This window comes from Electrona antarctica, assembly GCF_951216825.1.
Source record: "Electrona antarctica genome assembly, chromosome: 13".
Lineage (NCBI taxonomy): Eukaryota > Metazoa > Chordata > Actinopteri > Myctophiformes > Myctophidae > Electrona > Electrona antarctica.
In genome coordinates this window covers 8,618,168-8,637,028 of record NC_136794.1, presented here as the reverse complement: position 1 = coordinate 8,637,028, position 18,861 = coordinate 8,618,168, and the positions used below count along the sequence as shown (strand labels likewise).

Below are 18,861 nucleotides of genomic sequence, written 5' to 3'. Positions count from 1 at the left end.
TAATGGCTTGGTAGAATGTGCTACCCGAGAGTGCACAAATACAACCAAATACAAACAGTTCATTTGTCAGAGTTTATTGTTATAAAAGGGTCCTTAGGTTCCATTTGTGGTAGGCTAAGGCTACACACTGTCAGTTACAGAGTCACCTCGACAGATCCTGTTGTTGTTAACTCATTCATTGCCACCTGCTTGACACCAAAGTGTGTCAAGTTGTGCCATGTTTGGCCATTGTGACAAATACACGGCAATTAAAATACAAGGCAATTAAAACACGTGCACGTCATGTGCACGTCGTCACGTGCACACCGGATTAGATACATTTTTTTTTTTTCATAGCACAATTCTGGAGATGTAAGGCAGCCACTGGTAATTGAACTGATAATTGATCAGTTCTTGTTTTCAATTTACTTTTTATTGAATTTTAAACGAGCATATACATGAAAACAAAAATCAGACCCGTCTCAACTGAGACTGTACTGTACAAGCTCTCCTCCCTGGCGCGCGCATGCGTGCGTGCGTGTGCGTGCGTGCGTGTGTGCGTGCGCGGCTGCGCAATAGTGACACTTGGTGATGGTCAAACGCTATTTCCGTGCTTGGACATCGTATAGGGACAAAGGGACACACATTGCTGTCTATAGGAGTGATTATGCACCACTCAAAAAAACAAGACAATAACAAATACACAAAAGGCAGAGATATCTGCCTCTACTCTATTGATGATCATTATACATAAGTACCTCGAACAGGTGCATCCACTTCAAGTCCATTAATGTAACAGATTTAACTGAATTTAAACAAAGTCAGTTATTATGGTATAGAGACATGAGTAATCCATCTAAACCAGTTGTCTGTAAAGACTTCAATTTGATCTCTAAAGCTGAATGTAATTCTCCCCATAATTAATATACTAATCCATTAATTTGTAGTTGCTATGGAGCAGTGGGTTTCAACCAGTGATCCGTGGACCACCCAGTGATCTTTGAGGGGATTCCAGCCCCAGGTGGTCCCCAGCTATAAATGACGGAGAGTTGGTAACCAAGTGGACCCTTATCAGATCATTATCTCTTGAGAGCGTAAAATGAACCCTCCCGGGGTTAAGTTATTGTTAAACATCCTTAATTTACAAGAAGTCTACACAATTGGAGAACGCAAAATAATTGTTATTGCGATCAACGTTTGCATGTCATCTCTCCTCATGGTACCAACATCCATACAGCATGGAATTGTGGACAATAAATCTCATCCAACGACAACAAAAGCATTTGTACGTTTTGGGTCTGAGAGGCTAAATCTCGTTGCATGAAAATGGTGGTCTGTGGATCAAATGCCCAATAAATATTAAATGCTGGGCCTTGATCAATACGAGAGGGGTTGAAAACCTACTGTGCTGGAGTAGTGATGCCTTTTGCTGCTGCTGCAGCCTTCAGTGATGCAGTATACTGTATGTACAGTATGGCTCAAGGCTTAGCCCATTTTGGGCGGGAACCCCTTTTGGTGTTTCAAGCATTATGTTATACTTTAGCTATTGAAAAATAGCAGATCTACAAGCTCATAGCGCGCCACCGAGTGGCGCGCTATGAACTTGTAGGTCTGCTATTTTTGAAAAATCATAAAAATGCGGCACAAATCTTTGAAGGCTGGACTAGGCTCTATTAGGCTGTACGAGACATTACTGTATTATAGCCTAGAAATGTTCATGTAAAACTATTGGCCGTGCACACAAACATGTAAAAACTATTGCCCGTGTACACAGTGGTGTTAATTTCAAGTGTGAGGTATTCTTTCAGAGTGAATGTTTTATTTATTTCGACGTCAGGCCTAAATGGGTTAGGGCAGAGTGTATATAGCTGTCGGTGGTGGTACAGTATGACGGTTCAGTCTGAGACGACGGTCTCACTGGCTGAGAGAGAGTGAATGCGGCCATCTGGAGACATGACTATTTACAGTAACAGTACAGTACGGGGCTGCATGCTGCTGTCTATGAGTGGGCGGTAGAGCATCGCTGTATAAAACATGCAGTGATGCGCTGGAGTGGCAAGGCAAAAGAGGCTGTTGAAGTGCGCGTGTGTGTGCGTGTGTGTGTGTGTGTGTGTGCGTGCGTGTGCGTGTGCGTGCGTGTGCGTGCGTGCGTGCGGAGTATACCGAGAGTGAGAGGTGTGGACTGCAGCATTCCTTCTGCGGGAAGCATTGATTTTCCTGCCCGACGTGGGGATGTGGGGGAAATGTCAGCCTCTAATTGAGTTGATAAAACCGTTTGGGTTTCAGACGTAAATATGGTTTCCCCACTAAAGGCCACATGCATTAGACGACGCCCACCGAGAAGGTCTCTTAGGACTCAAAGGCGTGCGTGTGTGTGTGTGTGTGTGTGCGCGCGCGTGCGTGTGCGTGCGCGTGTGCGTGTGTGTGTGTGCGTGCGCGTGTGCGTGCAAGACCTGGACGAATTGTGACGTCTCCATTGGGGCCAAATCGCGTCAAACCAACACTAGTCAGATCTGGCCCAGAATATCACCTGATTTCAACCAACATATACATTCTGCCCACTAAGACGGACGTCCAAGCTATATTATTTCAACTGGTGAACACGTCCTGGAAATGACGTATAAAGATCATCCCCATATGGGCTGTGATCTGGCCTATAGAGCGTCACAGTCCCGCCCCCTGTCATGACGGCGCCAGGCCCAGGAAATGAATCCCAATGCATTTTTCCCATAGACATTTCAAAAAGTATTTATTTAAAGACGGTTACGCCGCGGACAAAGCCAACTCCAGTCGTGACAAATCATGACAATAAACTCAATATTTTGGACCAAACAAACAATTACAAAGAAGAAAAACAACAAAAACGTGTTGTAACCTGCCGTTTTTTTCTACTTTCTAATTCTTTGTTTGGCCCAAAACATTGTGTTTATTGTCATGATTTGTCACGACAAGAGTTGGCTTTGTCCGCGGCGTAACCGTCTTTAAATAAATACGTTCTGAAAAGTCTATGAGGAAAATGAACGGAGAATCATTTCCTGGGCCCTGGTAGGGGGTGGGACTGCAACGCTCTATAGTCCTGAACGCCGTGAACTTTACCGTCATCATGACATCATCATGATGTCATTTGGCTTGCTGGGATTAGAATGAACAGTTGTTCTACTTGTAACAGGTAGCCTGGGGTTGGAGAGCATGTTTGGGGCAGAGAGAGAGGAGGGGGGAGGGGGGGGGTCATATCCATTTAAAGGTACATGGAAGATGAATAACAGAAGAGCTGAATGTGTCTTACTCTGATTAGCAGATTCATATCGTGCAGAGAGGGGAGGATTCACCTGCTGCCATCGTAGGGAAATGACTCTTCATGTCAATAGAGAGGCACAGATGTATCTGGTTCAAAGTGTCGCTCTGATCGATATCTAAAGATCCTCCTTTTTTTCTCAGAGGCCTGTCTGAAGCTTAAATGGATTTCCAAAGAAGACGGATTCATGAAACACAGACAAGCACTTTTCACCCTTTCCCTGCAATGGAAGGGATACGATTTGTATCCAGTATATAGAGTATATTTAAAAAAAAATGTTTTACTTGAATGATAATGGCAACACTTTGTATGCCAGAAATGTTGATACTGTCTATCAGTGAGACAGTGAACAGTTACATAATCAGATTCCATAGGGCATAGGCTGTGAGCTGTGCACACGAGCACGTACACACGTGTGTGTGTGTGTGTGTGTGTGTGTGTGTGTGTGCGCATGTGCGCGCGTGTTTGTGCCCGTGTGCCTGTTTGTGCCTGTGCGCGTGTTTGTGCCTCGTTGTCAACAGAAGGGAGCCTGCTCTGATAATTAGGATGATAATTAGACATGATTCCTCCACAAGTTTGCTCTCTCTCTCTCTCTCTCTCTCTCTCTCTCTCTCTCTCTCTCTCTCTCTCTCTCTCTCTCTCTCTCTCTCTCTCTCTCTCCCCCTCATCCTATGTCTCTCTCTCCCTCATCTTTGCACACATACCCATGCACATAAGTGCATACACACGAGGCCTAACCAACTGGTAATTAACAAAAATAATTAGGCAGACACCCGCTCGTATAGGGAACATAAAACACACCCGCAGATACAGACACACATAATACATACTGTACGCACACACACGCACGCGCGCACACACACACACACACACACACACACACACACACACACACACACACACACACACACACACTTGGTAATTAAGAGTATTAATTACAAGCATAGTTGTCCCTGTGAGGCCCTGTATCACTCATAGACTGGCACACAGCAGGATTCATATTATACTTTATCACACCGCCCAATCTCTCTCTCTCTCTCTCTCTCTCTCTCTCTCGCATGCGCACACACGCACATACACACAATGTACATATATATTGTACACACTCATACACATACGCACAGAATGAGAGAGACCAGCACAGCACAGCAACAAAGTAGAATAAAGCAGAGTACCTTTGGGGGCTGGACCAGATTCACTCGTGGATTCCAGTCCAATGTCTTTCCATATACTTTCTGCCTTGCATTATTTCTTTAATTCGTTTTTTTTGTTGCACACATTACCACATACCACATGTAGGGCGGCTGTGGCTCAGGAGGTAGAGCAGGTCGTCCGATGATCCCTGGGTTGGCGGTTCGAATCCCGGCTCCTCCTGTCCACATGTCGAAGTGTCCTTGGGCAAGACACTGAACCCTACATTGCCTCCAATGAGTCGGTCGGTGTGAGCTTGCCACCATTGGTGTGTGAATGTGGGAAGTGAGGACGCTGGCGTCGACTGTTCGCCGCTTCACCTCCCAATGTATGAATGAATGAACCATTGTAAAGCGCTATAACAATGCAATTCATTATAGCCCCCCATAGTTTAACCTCCGTGGAAAGACAGACAGTTATTCTGATTTTAGTCTGTACAGTGTACACTACCTGGAAATGTACAGGCTCACTATCTCAATACAGTGTGACAGCATACTGTCACGCTGCCATTTACCACTGGCAGCGAGAAACTACCATTTGCTAACTTTTATTACAGCATAAACCCCTAACCCATTTTGACCTGGGAACGATTCTACAAATGTCTTCTAAATCCTGACAGTTTTCTGAAAAACCCTATGTTTCTATGTCAGTGGTTCTCAAACGTTTTCATGTCAAGGACCCCCACAATTATATGTAATTGGCCGCCGACCCCCATCGGAAAATATGTTGTTCCAGGGACCCTCCAGACGCAAAGATTTGAGTTAAAAAACGTTCACTCTGAAAGAATATATTCAAAGATTTGTGCCACGTTTTCACGATTTTTCAAAAATAGCAGACCTACAAGCTCGTAGCGCGCCACTCGGTGGCGCGCTATGAGCTTGTAGATCTGCTATTTTTCAATAGCTAAATTATAACATAATGTTTAAAACACCAAAAGGGGTTCCCGCCCAAAATGGGCTAAGGCAATGAGAAAACAAAAACCTGTGTAAAGGGTTTCAGCACAGATATCGATATCTTTTGCTTGGTAGTTGCTTTCAGCATACAAGTACAGTTTGCCAAGAAGCACGCCTAGCATCACGAGCTGTGGGCGTATTTCTGGTTAATGAGGTAGCATAGCGAGCGAGCGGCGCTAGCTGCCTGCCTGGCAGTGTGTGTGTGTGTGTCTGTGTGGTGGTGGTGGTGGTGGGTGCATCCTCCTCAGTGCTGCAGGAGTTATACCGACATCATTTATGGGAGATACTTTGCACTTCATTCCCTAAGTGTCAGAGTCTTGGAGTGTTTGGATATTGCTGGGGGGGGGGGGGGAGCATCTGCTATCCATCTACTCCTGAAGCCAGCATAGCTATACTGTATCATGCAAAGTGTGAGTGGAATTGGGAGGGTGTAGGACAGGAGAGAGGAGAGGAGGGAGAAAAATATGTGCCTGGGGCATGCATTGTGCGGCAACATCAGAATAACCCATTTTGGGCAGGAACGCCTTTTGGTGTTAGCATTATGTTATGCTTTAGCTATTGAAAAATAGCAGATCTACAAGCTCGTAGCGCGCCACCGAGTGGCGCGCTACGAGCTTGTAGGTCTGCTATTTTTTGAAAAATCGAAGAACGACATAGAAACATAGCTTTTTCAGAAAACTGTCAGGATGTAGAAGACATTTTTAGAATCTGATCTCAGGTCAGAATGGGATAACACTGTAGCTTACAGACTTACTGTATGGGGCTCAGAGTTATATACAGTAGCAGACACACAATATGCAGGGGTTGCATCGTCGATGCATTGTTGTACACAGTGTCCAATGTCGTTCTAATCAAAGAAGAGGCAGATCATCATGGGCATGATTTACAGGCTGTTGCTCGTCTGCTCTAATCAATGTGTGATGTGTGATATCGATCTTGTGTTTAGGCCCATGTCTTTATGATCAACATGTCCTGTTGTTGTATCCCCTCCTGGCACCGAGCCTCTGCATGCGCTCATACTGTAAGGGGTGCATTATGGGTGATATGGACAAATATATTATCACCATACACACCATACACGATACACAAAATGATCACGATATCTTTTCATGATGTTTTTTATGGTTATTTTTCAAGTTACTTAACAGTTTGACTGCGGAATGAAAACATCGCAATCCCTATTTGACTGCCTTGTTTTTCACTAACGTTTGAAGAACCAACGCACCGGCAACATCGTTCCGTTTCATGACAATCTGGCTTAAAATTATGTAATCCTTCGTCGTGTTGAAAAATAATCCATATAGCAGATCACACCGCTGCGACGCGCTGTGAGCTTGTAGATCTGCTATTTTCAGCAAGTCTAAAGTCAGCCATCAAGGCCCGCCAAAACAGACTAAAACTAGACTAACACTACGACATTCCAGCTGACTAAAATGTGACTAAAACTAAATGAAAAACTGTTCAAAAGATGACTTAAGAGCCTTGCAAACTGTACTATAGTTAATTTTCAATGAGACCTGCGTTTTTGCTCAGAGAAGTCGCGGTGCGACAACGCAAGCGTATTTACGTGAGCACGGTCCCGTGAATTTGTTGCGCGCGTGCTCGTTTCGTGCACACGCCCGCGACTCACCAGACCTGGATTCGGTTTAGCTTTTTTTTTTTTTGCTTGCATTGTCGCGCCCCTCTTGAGCAGACCTGTAGCAGACCTGTCCTTTCTCGCTCCCCGTTTGCAAGGCAGTTAAAACTAAAATCAAAAACACTGCTTCCCTCGCATACCTGGATATTGACTTACTGTCGCCTTCTCTCTCTCTCTCTCTCTCTCCCTCCCCCCCCTCTCTCTCTCCCTCCCCCTCTCTCTCTCTCTCGTCTCGCTGCGCAGTGGACGGCTGCACGGACTGGTCGGTGGACTACCTGAAGTACCGCGTGCTGCAGGGCGAGCCGGTGCGTCTGAAGTGCGCCCTGTTCTACGGCTACATCCGCGCCAACTACAGCCAGGCGCAGAGCGTGGGCCTCAGCCTCATGTGGTACCGCAGCTCGGGCCTGGGCCAGAGCGACTTCGAGGAGCCCATCTCCTTCGACGGCGTGCGCATGAGCAAGGAGGAGGACGCCATCTGGTTCCGGCCCGCCGACCTCCAGGACCTGGGCCTCTACTCCTGTGTGCTACGGTAAGGCAGGAGGAGGGAGGGGATGGCAGGGGTGGTGGTGTCAGTGTGGTTTTAGCCAGTGTTGTTTTTGTCGTCACGTACTGAGACCTTAGAGTATATATGAATAGAGACGGCACCCCGAGGAAACCCTGAGGAGAAATGGACATAGTGGCCGAATTTGGTATTGCAGTTTGGACCCAATTAAACCCATGAACGCGCTGGTCCGTTGACTAACTTTTTTTTTTTTCAACAATGTATTTATTTTCCTTTTTTACACACAAATGACAATACAAATATACAAAAAAACAACAATGAACATTACAAGACAATTACTGATATAAAGAAAGCAAAACAACAATGCTTTTGAGCAACTTAATGCAAGTGGATGGGAGGAGAAATCCGGTGCCGTCTCTATTCATATATACTCTAAGACTGAGACGCTCTCTCTCTCTCTCTCTCTCTCTCTCTCTCTCTCTCTCTCTCTCTCTCTCTATATATATATATATATATATATATATGTATATATATATATATATATAGTGTATATTTACAGTACACAGAGGAGCATGATACAGAATGCAGAACTACTGCCTAGAGCAAGGCAGTATGAGGGGGAGCTGGTGTGTGTGTGTGTGTGTGTTCGTGAGTGCGTGCGCGTGCGCGCAAGACGAAACAGAGAGTCTACAGGGAGATATATTATTATGGACCAATGAGAGATAATTAAACAAAAACACTATCATACTACACAAACACACGCACGCACGCACATGAACGCACATGCCGCGCTTTTAGTAGGGCGGCGTGGAGTTAGTCTGCTCTTAATATAATATAAGATGCATAATTATGTGGCAGTAACTTATTAACCTTTGCCGTGGAGAACATCCCTCAACAAACGGCTCATTGCAGCTCTTCATTCCACAGAGTTTTTTTAATAAACCCAGTTAAAGGCCTCTTAACCCGTTTTAGGCGGGAACCCCTTTTGGTGTTTTAAGCATTATGTTATGCTTTAGCTATTGAAAAACAGCAGATCTACAAGCTCATAGCGCGGCACCGAGTGCCGCGCTATGAGCTTGTAGGTCTGCTATTTTTGAAAAATGGTGAAAATGCGGCACAAATCTTTGAATAATTTTTTTTTCAGAGCGAACGTTTTTTTTTAATTTATTTTTTATGTTTTTTTTTGTGGCTTTCGCCTTTATTTTATATTTTTTATGGAGGGACAGACAGTAGGCTGACAGGAAATGGGGAGAGAGATGGGGGGAAGACATGCAGTAAAGGCCGTCGGGATCGGGAGTCGAACCCGCGGCACACTGCCAGATTGGATTGCCAGCCAAGGTGCCTGGACCACTGAGCCATGGCCCAGGCCAGAGCGAACGTTTTTAACTCAAATCTTTGCTTCTGAGGGGTTCCTGGAACAACATATTTTCAGATGGGGGTCGGCGGCCTATTACATATCATTTTTGGGGGTCCTTGACGTGAAATATGGAGCACCACTGATACAGAAACATGAGGTATTTCAGAAAACTGTCAGAATTCAGAAGACATTTTAAAAATCCCGACGTCGGCCCTAAATGGGTTAAAGAGCCAGAGAGGCTTGCCGAGTACATTGAGCGTGACCGGAGGGTGAGCACACACACACACACACACACACGCACACACACACACACACACACACACACACACACACACACACACACACACACACACACACACACACACACACCCCCCAGCCCCCCATGCCACATGTCATTACCGATCGCCACAGGGCTAATCTGATGTGAATTCTTCCAGGACACATTCCTTCCGTCAACGAGTGTCCCCTGTTGCATTTGATTATTGACTATCTATGCTAATGGCTCTCCGGTTTCCCCCCATTCCAAAATTGTTTTGTTGGGAAATTCGGAGCATACAGTATAATTCTCCAGAGCACCACCACCACCACCGCCGCCGCCGCCTCCGGGTCCGTGTGTGTTTCTCAGTGGGCTGGTATGCTGAGCTGGGGGGATTTCCAAACTTCTCAGATGCCCTAATCAGAGCACTGCGAGAGATTTGCCTCTGAGCTGAAATCAATTGTCTTTTTGTTAGAGGGTAAGCTTTTGAGTCACACATTTCAGTGCATGTGACCCAAACACTTTGCTCTACAACTCCCTACAGGGGGAGAGGAATAAGAGAGAGGAAATTCTCTCCGTAGCTTCCACGGTGCATTCAAATGAACCAGAAGACAAACTTAATTTATCCCACCCTCAGATATTTAAACTGACCTGCTTAACCCATTTAGAGCTGAGAACGATTCTAGCAAATGCCTTCAACATTTTGACAGTTTTCTGAATGTTTCTATGGTTTCTATGTCAGTGGTTCTCAAAACATTTTCATGTCAAGTACCCCCAAAAATGATATGTAATTGGCCCGCCGACCCCCATCTGAAAATATGTTGTTCCAGGGACCCCCCAGAAGGCAAAGATTTGAAAAATGTAAAAACGTTTGCTCTGAAAGAATATATATTGAAAGATTTGCACCACATTTTAAGACTTTTCAAATAATAGCAGACCTATAAGCCGAGTGCCGCGCTATGAGCTTGTAGATCTTTCAATAGCTAAAGTATAACATAATGCTATAAACACCAAAAGGGGTTCCCGCCCAGAATGGGTTAATGAGCTAAATATGCAGAAATACATATTTAGTTACATTGTGCATAATTACTGGAATCTCATTAACCGACATGTGCAATTAAAAACATATTAACTGGCAATTAGACCGCGCGGTGGATTTCTACAATGTACGCTATACGCACGCATGTGGGTCATATTTCAAAATGTTATTTCAATGTATTCCAGACAAATTACCTCCCATTTTCCCATCTGAACCAGATTAGGCTGGGTAATGTCCATTCACACGCGGCTTCATTTTTTATCACACAAGGACGTTATAGATGCACCATTCTGGTGCACTTGGTGAGGCTCTCGCACAAAATCGGACTTACACTGACAGTTTACATACAGAGGCTAGTGTAGCGTGTTGGTGGTGTCACGGTGCTGTGTGGACTGCATGAATGTTGATTAAACCAACCCCCCCTGTGTAGAGTTTGGCTTTGCACCGAGGCCCTCCAGATGTTTCTCCTCAGAAGGAGATATGGAGGCTCACCAGAATCCCTAAAGCATTTGTCTGTGTCTCCCGTGTGTGTGTGTATCTGCCCCGTGTACGTATGTTTGTATGTGAATCTCGTCACGTGATCGCACATGCATTTATGGATGCGAGCGTAATGTGCGTGTGAAGAGTTATCTTTGTCCTTCTCTGTCTGAAAAAATTTAAGTCTAATCGCCAGTTCTGGTGTGAAGGTGACTTCATTTACATAGCAATCTCACTGTGTGTTCTCTCTGCTGCACTCTCTCTCTCTCTCTCTCTCTCTCTCTCTCTCTCTCTCTCTCTCTCTCTCTCTCTCTCTCTCTCTCTCTCTCTCTCTCTCAGAGTCGCCCTCACGCTTTGTCTCTTTGAGTCTCGACTATTTCACTCCTCTGTTTCTGTTACCCTCCATCCATCTCATCCCAGTGTATAGAATGTAGAATATTCCTTAAAAGTCCTCAAACTTTTACTCTTTCTCTCTCTCTCTCAGTCAGACACGGGCACGCACGCACGCGCACGCGCACACACACACGTACACGCACACACCTCAGTATTCAACGCATGCCCCCCCCCCCTCCCCCACTGATGAATGAATTCATATACTCCTAGTAATGAGTCTGTGTTCCTGAGTGGCCGAGACCACGTGTTACTTCCCCTTCCCAATGATTACATTATCCACCATGTTGGATAAAATATAGGGCGTGGAGAATCGTGGCCCAAACGTGATCCGCAGACTAATGTGCCAAAACGCAGCGCCACTCAAATAGCGCATGACAGGACGTCAGCGACGCCACAGGACGGAGCGTCGACCCCCAACCGTCCATCAATCAAATGACCGCTGACGCCTCCCCCCCCCGTTCCCCCACAATGCCGCTGTGCGCCCATTTAGCATGGAGAGAGGCGTCGGTTCCCTGAGGGCCTTCAAAGGCTCAGGTGTCTTGCCTGTGAGAGGTCGTTGCTGATAATCTCCTCATGGTGACAACAACAAGTATAGAGCTGACGGTGCTGTGCGAGCGTGCGTGTACTGCGCGTGCATGTGATTGATTGATTGAACATTTTATTTCACAGTATGTAGAATGGCGTACATTTCAAACGAAGGCACGGGTCAATACAAAAACTGTTACTCGGGACACACCGTGATTTTAAGCACTCACACACTGTTTTACAACAGGGTCCAGCATTTTCAATTCATCAGAACATTTAGAGACGTATAAATATACACTTCTATAAAAAACAGGAAATCATATAAAGAATAAAGAAAGTAAAAAAGGGAATAAAACATGTACAGTATTGAGCCAAAAGGACCCGTTAAGCCTGATTTATACTTCATTGTAATGACCGTGTTGTGTGCTGAAAATAGCCGATCTACAAGCTCAGAACGCTGATGCGCATCCGCAACGTGTAGGTATATAAGCTTGTAGACAGGGTTTATTTTCAACACTGTTGTATCGATGCAGAACAAATGAAGCATTCCGGGGGCATTCCGGGGCTCCAGGTCTTGACGTTAGATGTGTTTGCAACACCTCCTACACTTATCTTTCACTGCAATATAGGTGGAATTGAGTCAATAGAAGAATACCACACATCCAAACATCGAGAGGACGCGGCCTTGGGTCGGGTATATCTCGCAAACCACTGCGATGTGCCGCCTACAGCATCTTCCGTGATGCCCTTTGCAGTCATGAGCCTTCAGCTGTACAGTACAATGCAGCCTGTGTTGCCTCTCATTCCTCCACGCAGTCCCTCTGCCCTCGCATGCGTCTATACCAGGGAATGTATCGCTATGCGCTGAGCCGCGGGGAGCCTCAGCTGGGGCGTGCGCCAGTGTTTTATGGCCTCGGGGGTCAGAGGTGTTTATACGAGAGAGGTGACTCCCCTTATTGCTTCCATAACCTGAGTAGATCATATGAAAACCCTGTCATTTACGGTGAATGGGAGCATCTGGCCAGCAGTAAATGTAATGTAATGAAATGAAATGAAAGTCCATATGGGCTGTGTACACGCAGGTCACCACCGCGCGTACACAGCCCCGCTGACTTCAGGCCAGCACCGCGTGTAAGAGAGGACAGATAGACAGACGGGGGTAGTGTAGGGAGGGGTGACGCACACACACGCACGCACACACACACACACACACGCACGCACACACACACACACACACACACACACAGGCTGGATTTTGACAGGGCAACAGGGGGTATCGGTCATGAAGGCGCTGATGACGCTGATGCCCGATTGGCGAGGATGAAGGAGGTGACAGTTCTGACCTGACGATGACTGTCGCAATGGTGATCATGAGGATGAGCATGATGGCAACGGTGTTGATTTTGTCGACTTTGAAAACGAAGCTATGGTGACTAACTCTATAAGACTAAATATATTGACAATTTCATCAACAAATAAAAACTCGACAAATGTTAGGAAGGGACTAGTGGACAAGAGATTCAGTATAAGTCATTTTACGCTGAGGTTGCGTAAGCTCGCGACGCGTTGTGAGCTTGTAGATCGGCTATTTTCAGCAAGTGTAAAATCATCCATTGGTCGACTAAATCAGGGGTTCTCAACGTTTTTGTCTGGGGACCCTCGAAAATGCTTTGGCCATGTCTCTTTTTATATATAATTTTGGGACACCCCAAAATAATTTCGGGACCCCCTGAGGGGTCGCAACCCCCAGGTTGAGAACCCCTGGACTAAATCAACTCAACTCAAAGACATTCCAGGTGACAAAAATGTGACTAAAACTAAATGAAAAGTATTCTCAAGAGACTATGACTAAAACTAAAATCTAAAATTTGCTGTCAAAATCAACACTGGATGGCAAGTGGTGTGATGAGTACAGTCCACTCATAAGAGAGGTGTCCTTTGCTCCTCTGCCTCCCGCTGGCAGTGGTGGAGGGTGCATGGTGGAATAGAGTTGGGGGAGTTCGTCAGAGGGCTAATTAGCCCTTCGCTAAGGGGGAGGGCCCCAACCCGCCCTTGTCCAATAGGCACGTTAGCAGCGAGGACACAGCTGGGCAATAAGCTGTCCTTCTCATGTTAAATGACGGGATTTATCCATATAAATAATTGATCATTTCAGTAGCAAGAGCATCAACATGTCTTCTCAATCTAGTCAACCAGGCCTGAGGTGAGGTAGGCTATGCAACAGTTGGACAAATGTGCATGACATTATTTAATGGAACTAGAAATACGAGGAAATGACAGAGGGAGAAACGGTATCCAACATCAACTTTAACGACTGCCCGACAGCAGTTTGTGTTGCACGGTAAGGCCTCATTCACACGTATCAAACACCGATCAAACAAATGTTTGGTAATTTTAGGCCACCACAATGCTTTTCCAATGGGAGTCACATGGTTTGATGGGGGGGAGGGGCAGAACACCACCAGCAATCAGCAATCAAACACAAATGTTTGGTCAAACCATGTGACTCCAAAAATTACGAAACATTAGTTTGATTGTGTTTGATACGTGTGAACGAGGCCTCAGACTACGGTCATTAGTATTATATTGCCATCACCTGGGCGGGTCAGTTGTGTAACTTTTCCGACGTTAAGCTGTGTTAGGCTTCATAAACACATAAAGAACAACTGTTCTGTGCTCTGCCAAACACTTGTGTTTGGCAGAGCAACCTTTTGAAAAAACACCAAAAGGGGTTCCCGCCCAAAATGGATTAAGGCAACCGGCCGGTTCCACGCGCTGCACAAGGTGCCCTTTTTTAACTTGAGCACCTGCCCCTCTAAATGTCTGTGCACGCCACTGATTACAGTGTTAATTATAAAGCTTGGTTACTGAGGTACAGTTGTAGAGACTTGGTTACTGAGGTACAGTTGTAGAGACTTGGTCAGGGCATTAGCTGCATCATTATCCCATTTGGACCAGCTTCTACAAAATGTCTTCTTCTAAATCATGACAGTTTTCTGAAAAACCTGTGTTTCTAAACCAGTGGTTCTCAAACTATCCCCTACCCCCATCCATCTGAAAATATGTGGTTCCAGGGACACCCCCCCAGAAGCAAAGATTTGAGTTAAAAACGTTCACTCTGAAAGAATACATATTCCAAATGTGCGTCCCATTTTCACGATTTTTTTCCAAAGAAAATAGCAGATCTACAAGCTCGTAGCGCGGCACTCGGTGCCGCGCTACGAGCTTGTAGATCTGCTATTTTTCAATAGCTAAAAGTATAACATTACATAACAGCTGCTTTAAAACACACACAAAAGGGGTGTTCCCGGCCGTCCTGAATGGGTTATAGTGATGATGAAGCAGCTTCTCACAGCGCCCTCCGCTGGGGGCCCAGTACTCGCTCTCGCTCGCTCCGGTCCGTGATCCTCTCCTCCTCCTCTGATTAGCATTCCCAGGCCTGGGCTGTCATCCCACCCCACCCCCAAACCCCCCACCCTCCCCTCTCTCATCTCTCCTCTCTATAAATCCAATAGTGGTCGTGAGCGTGAGTCATTGACTCGGTAAAGCTGCTGAACACCTCCTTATTATTAACCCCACCACAAATACACAGCGTTGGGGGGGCGGGGGGAGGGTGCAGGGGGGGGGGGGTTGGAATGGTTTAGAGAGAGAGAGAGAGATGAATAAAAAGAGATGTATTAGATCCTGCTTGTGTATGCATATGTTTTTTTTTTTTCTTTCCACCCGCCCGTCTGTGTGTGTGTGACAGGAATGTGAATGTTGTGAATGTGTTTGTGAGAGTAGAATGTGGTGTGGGCGGGCCTGCTTGTTTTGTTTAGTGGTCGTCATTGTTCTGTTGTTTTTTTTGCCATGTGTGCAATTGGAGACGAGAGAGGGAAGAGAAAGAGATTCTGTTGGGAGTAATGAGCAAGCGTAATGTGTAATGTGCTTCTGTCTGACAGATTGTATACATACTGTTTTTATGATACCATAAACCGTATATGTTGTGGTCTGTGTAGAGTAGACAGAGTGTGAGGATAAGACCTCCTCTCTTCTGCTTGAGTCTTCAGCACCATGGACAGTACCCCTACTCCTCGCAGTGTGTGTGTGTGTGTGTGTGTGTGTGTGTGTGTGTGTGTGTGTGTGTGTGTGTGTGTGTGTGTGTGTGTGTGTGTGTGTGTGTGTGTGTGTGTGTGTGTGTGTGTGTGTGTGTGTGTGTGTGTGTGTGTGTGCGTGCGTGCGTGCGTGCGTGCGTGCGTGCGTGCGTGCGTGCGTGCGTGCGTGCGTGCGTGCGTGCGTGCGTGCGTGCGTGCGTGCGTGCGTGCGTGCGTGCGTGCGTGCGTGCGTGCGTGCGTGCGTGCGTGCGTGCGTGCGTGCGTGCGTGCGTGCGTGCGTGCGTGCGTGCGTGCGTGCGTGTGCTCATGTGCGTGTGTTTGCAATGTGCCAGTGATGTGCGATAATGTCTCATGAATGGTCTGTGTAGACAGAGTAAGCCCACCTCTCTTCTGCTTGAGTTTTCAGCACCATGGACAGTACCCCTACTTCTCGCAGGGTGTGTGTGTGTGTGTGTGTGTGTGTGTGTGTGCGTGTGCGCGTGTGGTGTGTTCGTGTGCTCATGTGCGTGTGTTTGCAATGTGCGATAATGTCTCATGAATGATCCATGTTGTCAAGCAAAGGTTCACTAAGTATCTCTCTCTCTTTGTGTGTGTGACTTTCCGCAGGAACTCCACCTACTGTATGAAGGTGTCCATGTCCCTGACGGTGGCGGAGAACGACACCGATCTGTGTTACAACTCCGACATGAGAAGAGCAGAGAAGGCTGAGCTCAGCAAGAGCAAAGACATCCTCTGTCCCGACATTGACGACTACATGGAGCCCGGCAAAGAGCCGGACATCGTCTGGTACAAGGTGGGACACTTCTGGAATACAGTACGGGCCGTGCAGCGCTCAGGGTCACGCACAGAAGTAGTGTTTGTCCACCACGCATTGAGTACACAGAACTTAAACTATTTTGACCTAAGATCAAATTCTAAAAATGTCTTCTACATCCTGACAGTTTTCTGAAAAAGCTATGTTTCTATGTCAGTGGTTCTTCGATTTTTCAAAAATAGCAGACCTACAAGCTCGTAGCGCGCCACTCGGTGGCGCGCTATGAGCTTGTAGATCTGCTATTTTTCAATAGCTAAAGCATAACATAAAAGGGGTTCCCGCCCAAAATGGGTTAAACAAACACCCACAGGAGCTTAAAAAATGTGTATGCACTTTGACCGCAATCTCACTCAGAAACAGGGCAAAGGGCACTCCCTCCAATGCATATGCATTTTAAGGCAGATTGGGTCAAAATAATAAAATAAATAGACATGGGTAGTGTCATAATAGCAGTCAATTATGCGTTCCGCTGAATAGATAAAACCCCAGCACTTTACGACTGGCACTTTTGCATGTAAATGTTCGGTGCCTCTAAAGAGGACACGTGGAAGTGCGTCACATTTTAGAGAGAGCAGCTCCTGCTGCGTGACATTCTCCGAAGTATAATTATTTTGGGGAAGTTGTTCTTCCAGGATACTTAGAAATGTCACATCACCCTTGTGTGTATTGTACGTATATTGTCTTGTTTTGTTTTCGGTTGTATGTATTGTCAATTGTCAGTCGTTTCGTTTTCATGTATGTGAACTTTTAACATTCAGTAGATTTTCTGGGGTCTGGGGTTTTCTGGCTCAAACAAGTGCTCTGATTTTCCTGTGGATTGTGATGTAAGACTCCACAAACCCCATATATGCCAATGGGATTTGCCAGCAGATGTCACTGTTGAGGCCTGTTTTCATTGCAGCTCAAAAGGCTTCCAAACCTCAGAGAAAACTCAGAAAATCCACTTGAATGTTAAAAGTTCAGGTTTTTTGGATGTAATTGAGGTCATAAAGAAAAACGAAAAAGAAAAATGAATGAAAGTTAATGTCATGAAACCATGAATTTGCCTGTGGTGAAAATATATTTTCATACCACCACACAGTTTGATAAAAAATTGGGTAACGTTTTGCCTTATCTTGACAGGGAAATAATTTCAACTGGAAATGCTCAATACAATCGAAAATATGTTCCTTCGCCTGACAAAGTATAGCAGCTAGCTTGCACGTGTCACTGGACAAATTGGGATCACACTGTATTGTACATCATCTGTAACTACACTAAACCAATATTATTTTCATAAATATTAGACGAGGCAGAGACAATAAATTGAGTTGTTATTGCATCACGGTTGGTTGGATTTAAACAGAAGAAACAAAAGTGGCGATAAATGTGTTGTCAAGTTGTAAAAAAAAAAAAAAAAAATGTAACCAATTTTGTCCTCAATGAACTTCGGAGGCTATCTGCAGAACTGTAATTGTCATTCTCCGACCAGCCCGTCCACGCTTCTGATCCTAGTGAATACCACCACGTGTGTGTGCATGTGCATGTGCATGTGCATGTGCATGTGCATGTGCATGTGCATGTGCGTGTGCGTGTGCGTGAGCATGTACTGCACGTGCATGTGTCTGTGTGTACTGTATCTGCCTCTGTGTATATGTGTTCGCATTTGCGCATGCTTTCTTTGTGCATGTACTTTTTGTGTTCCGTGTGATATTTTGTAATTCATAATTAGTTTTCGGTAGTCTTTACGTATCATTTTATGCATTGTAATATTGTATTCGTCACCTGGGGGAGGGAGGGGGGGTATAGAGGAGAGGAATGTCTGTCCCCATGATTATACAAGCGGGAAATAATCTTGAATGGTTCATTGCTTTGTTTTCATCTAATTTCCACGGCTGTTTATGTTTAACCCATTTTGGGCGGGAACCCCTTTTGGTGTTAGCATTACGTTATGCTTTAGCTATTGAAAAATAGCAGATCTACAAGCTCATAGCGCGCCACCGAGTGGCGCGCTACGAGCTTGTAGGTCTGCTATTTTTGAAAAAACGAAAAACGACTGACATAGAAACATAGCTTTTTCAGAAAACTGTCAGGATGTAGAAGACATTTTTAGAATCTGATCTCAGGTCAGAATGGGTTAAAAGCCTTGTTCGACGCGGCTTCCAGATCACTTTGGGAAGATTATGCATGGGATATGGAAATGACGACGGCGAATTACATAAGGTCTGTGTGCAGTCAGTGCACCACACCGGCGTTCAAGTCATCTGAAGAGAACGCTGAAACACGAGAGCCCGGAGGAGGAGGAGGAGGATGAACAGAGGGCATCCAACGTAGAGATGGCTTTCATAATGAACACAAAAACTTGTGAGGA

The 18,861-nt window shown here is 45.6% G+C and overlaps 1 protein-coding gene across 1 annotated transcript in view; it reads left to right on the top strand.

The window, feature by feature from the left end:
• il1rapl1a (interleukin 1 receptor accessory protein-like 1a) overlaps positions 1–18,861 on the top strand; it is a gene marked incomplete at its 3' end in the record, with an annotated part of 226,254 nt that overhangs the window by 56,849 nt on the left and 150,544 nt on the right. Inside the window, exons 2-3 of the mRNA XM_079518730.1 lie at positions 7,298–7,583; positions 16,304–16,490. Of these exons, the coding sequence (XP_079374856.1) occupies positions 7,298–7,583; positions 16,304–16,490 (473 nt within the window). The remainder of the gene's footprint in view (positions 1–7,297; positions 7,584–16,303; positions 16,491–18,861) is intronic.